At 52.8% G+C, this 7,507-nt stretch overlaps 1 protein-coding gene across 1 annotated transcript; it reads right to left on the reverse strand.

Moving 5' to 3' along the window:
- Positions 1 to 1,556: 1,556 nt before the first annotated feature.
- On the reverse strand, positions 1,557 to 4,687 carry LOC129654596 (ribonuclease P protein subunit p21-like). The gene is made up of 4 exons (XM_055583972.1): positions 4,599 to 4,687; positions 3,100 to 3,182; positions 2,064 to 2,134; positions 1,557 to 1,990 (listed from the first exon to the last, which is right to left on the reverse strand). Exons 1-4 carry the CDS (start codon positions 4,685 to 4,687, stop codon positions 1,583 to 1,585), a joined length of 651 nt encoding a protein of 216 aa, XP_055439947.1. The 3' UTR covers positions 1,557 to 1,582.
- Positions 4,688 to 7,507: the final 2,820 nt, after the last annotated feature.

A 7,507-nucleotide genomic window follows, 5' to 3' on the forward strand; every position in this document is an offset into this window, starting at 1 on the left:
ACAGTCCAACCTCTGATAGTGGGGGCTCCTGTGCCCCCCGACAGGCAAAAGATGGGAGGTGAGAGAAAGGAGGACCCCAGGAGCCTCTGACTCCCCCAGGAACAGCAGCGGTTGAGAAGGCTCAGGTGGTAGAATGTGCTTGTGGCCCCCCGGGTCCCCTTACCTGCCATCCCTCTTCACTTTCAGGAGAATCCCTGGGGCAGTTCCCAGGCTCTGCCTAACCTCTGCTATTATTTACTTCTGGCAACAGATCCCACATGCAGTCCCTGGTTTCCTTTGTTCTACCATCCCCTCCTGCACCAGCCGTCCCCCGAAAAGAAAGCACCAGAGAGAAGCAAATGCAATGCATCTTACTATATTTCAAAGCTGCTGAGTGTAGTCACTTTGTTGAAGAAATAAAAAAACACATGATTAGATATCTGAATTGAATAATAATTTGGGGGGGTCATACTTAATATTTTAGAACTCAGAATTAGCTCATTTCATTTGTAAAAAAAGGTGTTTCAAGCATGCTTTGTGCAAAATCAAAATCTTGATTTTTAAAATAATCAAAAGGGTCTGCTTTACTGTCACAAAAGGGATGGAGAAGAAGTTGTGTGATGTCAACCAAGGGCTATGGATGTGGTTTCCAGGAAGATTAAAGATTTTCTCCTAGATTCTTAACTGAACAAACCCAAGATAATGTTAATGGTGGCAACAACAAAAACAAAATGTCAAACGGTGATCTTTCCAGATTCTTTGACACAGATGTCCCTGCCACAAACTCCGTGGAAGTGGGCACCATCACAAGGAAGAGGAAGGGGCTGGGGGGAGGGTAAGCCCTCCTCTGGACACAGCATCTTCATTCTGGTTACAGCACCTGCCAGGGGCCAGGCCCTGGGACCAGGGCCTTGATCCCTGGCCATTTTCTGCTCTTCCTTAGTCAAGATCAGAGCTGCAGCAAGAGTGTCCTGCCCAACGCCGCCCCCCTGCCCACCAAGACGGTTAGCAGTAGGCAGTGTCCCCTGCTTTTGAAGGTGTCCTGTGCCTACTCTGGGCAGCTCTCTCTGGTGCTGGAAATCCCCTCCCCTGAGGAGAGGCGCCTGAGGGTGACCTGCACCGTGCCCAGCAGTGGGGAGGAGGACCAGAGACCACTGCCACGCCCCTGCCCTGGGCCAGCACGGTGCCACACTCACTGCCCCGTCTCCCCAGCTTCCTCTTCTATCATTCGCTTTCGATGTGGATCCACTGTCCTTGCCTCCTAGACCCCTGACTGGTGGATGCTTCCTGCTGTAGGGAAGGGCCAGGACTGGACACGTGGCTTCACTGGTACTGGAGCTGGCAGAGCATCCACCCCACTTTGGACACTGTACTTCTATTGATAAGCAGTGATAAGTATCAAGAAGGATGACATCATACTGGGCCATTACGTTGAAATGGATGAAAGTTACCCCCAAATACCTCAATCAAAAATCCCACAACTCCAGTTCTAAAATTTACACCTAAAAATGTATACAACTGCTTTGAGTCCATCTTTTTATTTTTTTATTTTTTATTTTTTTTAAGCAGAATTAAAGTTTATTTGGAAGACAGGGTGAGTCCATCACTGGTGACGGGAGCTCTGAGGCTGCACTTTCTCCTCAGGAAGCTGGGCTGGAATGGGGTGGGCTGTGTTTGGCAAGGGCTGTGGTGGTTTGGGATCTGCCTGGTTCCCCAGCTGGGCCTCGGGCCGGTCTCCCCAGAGCACACGCCTCGGGTCGTTGAGGAACCGTTGGCTGCGCTGGCATGTCAGGCAGGTCTGTACAGTCCAGCGCTGACCCTTGCAGCGTCTCTGGCGCTGGGTGCAGGTCAGACCCGGGATGAGGAGGGAAGAGCAGCCACGGCAGAGAGTTCGCTTCACCGAGGGGTCCCGCCGTAATGCAAGCCGCTTCGCTATGGTCCTCTCCGTGTGGCAGTAAAATCTCGCTAGCGCCTGGTTCTCTGGATCCTGAGCGAGGACGCAGTGGGCGGCCTGGGGGAGTGAGCCGTCACTGGGGGCTCTCCGCATTGGGCTCCCCGCCGTGCGTGCGCGTGGACTCACTCACCTGGTACAAGAAGTTGAGCCTCTGGAAGGCCTCGCGGTCCTTCACCGGCCCCTGGGTCCATCTTTTTAAACCTACTAAAATCACAGAAGCACCATTCCCTCCTCTGTGTACTACTTACAGGAAGTTCCCAACTGTGAAGCTAGATGCATTTTTTTTAAAAACAGCTAAGTCTAGGGGGAGAGCTAATTAAAAAGCTAAAATATCATCTGTCCAATTAATTATTTTTTCCACCACTCACTGTTGCCTGAACTGCAGCCCTTTCTTAGTGGAGGAAGGTGGGGAAAGAGGTGGGCTCACTTCCCAGGGGAAACAGAACCAGCTACAAGCTTCTGAGGGAGTGAAAGGAAGTGTCACAACTTAATGTGAGTATGGATGAGACGAGAAACTTTCCCTGTGCCTCTTGAGTAGCTGAGACCACTTCTTGCTCTGTTGCTCTACGTGCTGTCATGCTCTCCAAAGACAGTTACATATAAACAAGCTGGTCCTGGTCAGAGGCAGTCCCGTCCCGGCCTCCTGAGGCTCAGATCCCGTCTTTCTGGGGGTGTGCAGGCAGGCACGTCTGCTGCCTGCCCAGGTGAAGCGCCCCACGATTTGGAGGGGGTGTACTGTGCCCCAACAGCAGTACCGACAGCACCCCCACCACACGGGGCTTGCCCCTTATGGAGACCTCCTTTGGGTGGAGCCCACATGTGCACCCAGCGCCCTAGAGGCACAGACCATGCTGTTTGCTAGCTGGGTGCCTGGATCTTGGCACCATCCCTGCCGGAAGACTGAGCCGCCAACAGTGGGGGCGGTGGTGGGAGTGACTGAGGTCCACCCCCTGGAGCCACCACGGGCGTGAAGCATCACTTTCCCCACTCAAGGAGGAGGGGCAGTGACGGTCCTGGCTCTCAGGCAGAGCCGAGAGCCAGGCCTGGGTGTAATAAATACTCATTACTGTGGGTCACAGTTTGGCTTTGATATAGCCTTGTCTGAGGAATGTGTAAAAGAATGAACCACAGATTAAAGACAGAGATCGAGCAGGGAGGTGCTCTACCCTTGCGGTCCTCCAGCTGGGAGATGCTGTGTCTCAGGTGTGCTCCACTGTCACCCTTCACCCTCTGCCGCAGGCCATCCCACCTGACGGACACCCAAGCCCTCACACCTGCACATGAGCCCAGCACCCACTCCCATGTCCTCCTTCCCCTCATAGTCCCCACAGAATTCAGGGGCCTCTCCTCCACCTCGGCCTTCATCTCCAAATATGGACACAAAAGGGCACACTTCCAAGTAACGTAGGAAAAGAGCCTACATCTGCAGCACAGGAGCTGATGAAGAAGAGACACAGCCAAGTGTCTCCTCTCCCTTAAGGAGACCCAGTCATGGCTGTGCGCAGGTGCAGGGATGCTCTTCACCCCCACGGGCAGCGTCTCCAGCAGTGGCCACAGGCGGGAGGGCCTGGACGGTGGAGAAAAGGGGTGTGCCCTGGGCAGGGGGAAGACCCAGGCCCAACACACGTGGCACATCTTCACTCGCTGCTCACAGCCTCGAGCAACGCTCCAAGTGCCCCCCTGGTACTGATACCCTCTTGTACTTCTTAATGGGAAAGAAGGACATACTCAGAAAGGAGCTTTAAAAATCCTTTTAAAAATGAGGCACACAGAGAAGTCACATGGAATAAAGGCTTAGGTAATGGAGTCTCAGCACTCTTCCTAATAAAGACAGAAGGTGTTTAGGCTGACAGTCAAGGGTACAGAACCACAGGACCATTCCGCAGAGCTCTCTTCCAGAGCAGGCTGTGGAGCCCCTTAGGCAGAGCTGAGGCACTTCCTGGGAACTGTGTTCGGTTTCCTGGGTTCCCTTTCCTTTGGAGCCCTTGGCTTTCTACACCCAAGACTGCTGATGAGACTTTGCCCATTGTGGGGACAGAACGAGACAGACACAAGCTGGAAAGTGGGTAGCCAGCACCTGGGCAGAGGGATCATGATGCTCTGGAGACCTGGCTTCCGCCCCTAGCCCCTGGTCCACAGGACGGCCGGCAGGCACCTGGGGAGAGGTTCCAGGGGCACCCTTTCCCCTTCACCTCCCCTTGTGCTGTCTGGTGAGAGGTCAGCTGGCTCAGCACAGGGCTGGCTGCAGCTGAGGGCCCTTTTCCGGCCAACCACTGCCCAGACCTCAGCTCACCACCAGGTCAACCTGGGCTGCATCAGGCCTTCAGCCAAAAACTCCCGCCTGGATCCAGGGCAAGAAAGGAGTGCACCTGAGAGAATGGTGCAGGGAGAGTGTGCACCTTGAGCACCTGCAATATTTCAGATCAAAAGAGAGGTTTGATCTCATCTGTCTATAAAGCCTCAGACAGGAGGAAATGCCCTACAAAGGCATTACATCAACTGGGGCTAAAGCCGCCAGCCCTACTGGTGACTCTGGGGAGCAGTCTGTGCAGCGGTTTAGACCATGGTCTCAGCATCAGGTCCACCGGCTCACCTGGGCAAACAGTAAAACGTTCCCCTTGCCAATGCCTACTTGCAAGCTGGGGACGCAGGTGTCCAGGCCCACCTTGTGGGGCGCCTGGGTGGAGAACTGGGGCACAGGGAGCTCTCTGGGCCCACGGACGAGGCCCTGTCTGTCTGCGCGTGGTTGCCCATGGCACAAGTCAGTGAACCCTTCCTCCCCCCTCCCATCAGCCTGTCACTGAGTTGTTCTCCTCCACTTCAGGGCCTGCTGTGGGGGGTGCCTTTTCCCTTCACCACAGGCTGGAGGGGGCATCTCTCACTGGTGGTGGCGAGCCTGCCTCACCCCCTCGTCAGGGTCCCTCTCAATGCAGATGCTGAGGCAGGGTTCTTCAGGGTGGCGGCGGCACCCGCCATGCACCCAGGTCCTCCCCATCTATCTGCGATCTTATCTTGGCCACAGCTGCAGAGTTAGTCTGTTTTGGCAGCCAGGTCTTGTCTAATGCAGTCAATAAACTGGATATCTTTGCCCAGAATGGTCCAGATGCCAAGTTTCTATGTCACTCACCTGAGTTTTGAAATACTCATGTAATGTTACAGTGACCAAAGTAAAATATTGTTCAAAATTGAGGCTTTGGGAAGGAAGCAGAGTGTGGGGAGAAAAGACAAATACAGACCCTGCCAAAGAAGGTACCAAATCCAAACGGAAAATCATCCTAATTAGATTCTCCTAAGAATTAGCCTCGTGGTGTTCGTGGTTCAGTTGCTTGGTAGTGTCCGACTCTTGTGACCCCATGGACTATAGCCTGTCAGGCTCCTCTGTCCTTGGGGTTCTACAGGCAAGAATACTGGAGTGGGTTGCCATTGCCTCCTCCAGGGGATCTTCCCGATTCAGGGATCAAACCTGAGTCTCCTGCACTGCAGGCAGTCTCTTGCATTGCAAGCGGATTTTTTACCTCTGAGCCACCAGGGAAGCCCAAGAATTACCTTACCTACTTCCAAAGACAGCTGAGGTCATGTGACACATCAGAAACTGTGTGGAACCCAACAGATTACCTTGCATTTAGCTATGAGATGTTCTCTGGAGAAGCTTAGAAGTCCTGCTGGTGCTTTCCCAACAGGGTTGGGAGCTCACTGTCTGCCCTTCCTTTCTAGACCCTGCAGCAAAGACCTCCCACAGGACTGGTTTGCCACAGAATGAAGGGGCCCACCTACCTCCCAGCCTCTGCCAGGGCCCTGCTGGCAGCCTCTCCCCTGAGAACCTCTAGCTGGGCCCCTTCCTGGTCAAGAACAATGGCCAGCTTCCCAGTGAGCCTATCCAGTGTGGACCTGCCAGCCTTCAGACCCAGGGAGGTATGGAGTCGGGTGACTTTTGACCAGTCACCCACACCCCATCTATGGGTGCAGTCCAGGTCCCTGCAGGCTTTCCTAGTCAGTGCTGCCTGGCGTTTTGTCCTCCTAGGAAGGGAAGAGAAATGCCTTTGAACCCGAGAGCTGGTGCTATCACAACAGGCTCCACCAGAAACCCAGCTAACCTGCTGGTCTTTCCATCATTTATCAGAAACCAGGTGGCCACCATCTCAAAACCAGAGCACCAATATGGCGTAATGACTCTATAATTACTTGGTAACGTGAAGCCACGCACTGTTGGTCACAGCAGCACCTCTGGTGTTGAGTGAGAATGACACACGGCCTAGCAGAGGGCAGGCCGGCTGGAGGCAGGCACGATGTGTCTGATGGCAGAGGCATCCATCAGTACAGCTGAGCAGTCACAGGACAGGGCATCACGCGCACTTCTACCCAACAGTCGACTGGATTTTTCTTCTAAACTGCTCCTTGGTTCATGATACTAGAGTGGCAAGATCATATACACTGGATTATACAAGAAATCAAGACTCACAAGAGTGGCCTGGAGTTTTGTCTTTGACCTTTCAAACAAACGCACGTATTAACAAAGAGTCAACATCTAAATAGACTTTTATTTTTTCTTTTACTTACTTGGACAGAAAAGAAAATTCATCAGCTTCCATTAGAGTCTCCCTAAGTGTTGGAAATGCATTAAACTCAGAAATAGTGGACCTTGTAGAAAAGCATCACAAATTAAAAATAGATTTCTCCATGTGGTAAAAGTTCTTTCAATCCAATTAAAGGACACGGCAAAGGTGTTTCGAAACACAATTTAAAATTTGGCCTACAATCCGTGGCATCGAATTAAAACCACAGGGCGAGGTGACCATCGTGAACTGGGTGCAGATACGATGTGATTTGGAGCAAGCTGCCAGCAACACTTGTAATTCACTGAGTGACAACAAGGAAGAACATCCCAAAGCCTGAGCAGAGTAGGTTTGCATTGTAAAAATAAGGGGGCGACATAAATTGGGTTGAAGGGAGATCACGTAACTTCAGAAATTACTCGTTTCTTATCTGTGGGGACAGCCAGACCAGCCGACCACCCTAGCGGAGGTCTCCCAGGGAGACGTGTGAACCTTGGTTCAGAGAAGGCCCAGGTGTTCTGAGAAGTAAGTAGAGCCCTTGCTGCCAGCTGCTCATCACGGAGGCCTTTCAGGCTTGTGGTGAGCAGACCCCAGGCCCTGGGAGTCACACCCAGCCAAGCTGTACAGGTGGGTCTGCCAATGCCCACCACACCATCACGAGGCGGGCAGTGAGGCTGGCCAGCACTGCCCAGCAACCACATGAGAGAGAGAGAGTGGTCACCCACAGAGACAATCTGTTGTCTCAGCCGTGCTGTGTATTTTCCAAGACAAGTAATTCTGCCAGTGAAGGTGTCTGTGCAAAGCTCAGGCCCACAGGCCCCATGGTTTGATGGACGCAAAGTACCCTTTCTGGCCCAGGTTCAGGCCAGGCCCGTGATCATGCAAGGAGCCACGACAGGGTGGGGTGAGAGGGTGAGGACAGAAGAGGGACATTTCCTTTTACAGAAGATCTTGAGCAACAGTAAGAAAATAACCTGAAGATATATCTAAAAATAAAAAACAGCGTCACACTTCACTGCCA

The sequence above is a fragment of the Bubalus kerabau genome, chromosome 1 (assembly GCF_029407905.1).
Source record: "Bubalus kerabau isolate K-KA32 ecotype Philippines breed swamp buffalo chromosome 1, PCC_UOA_SB_1v2, whole genome shotgun sequence".
Classification (NCBI taxonomy): Eukaryota; Metazoa; Chordata; class Mammalia; order Artiodactyla; family Bovidae; genus Bubalus; species Bubalus kerabau.

What these genes read in the sequence shown, in the direction of transcription:
- LOC129654596 (XM_055583972.1), bottom strand. Translation starts at nt 4,687, where the DNA reads ATGGGCAACCACGCGCAGACAGACAGGGCCTCGTCCGTGGGCCCAGAG. An exon ending in CCACCCAGGCGCCCCACAAG is followed by an intron (nt 3,183 to 4,598) that starts GTGGGCCTGGAC and finishes GGTGTCCGTCAG; the next exon opens with GTGGGATGGCCTGCGGCAGA. An exon ending in CCAGCTGGAGGACCGCAAGG is followed by an intron (nt 2,135 to 3,099) that starts GTAGAGCACCTC and finishes TGATTTTAGTAG; the next exon opens with GTTTAAAAAGATGGACCCAG.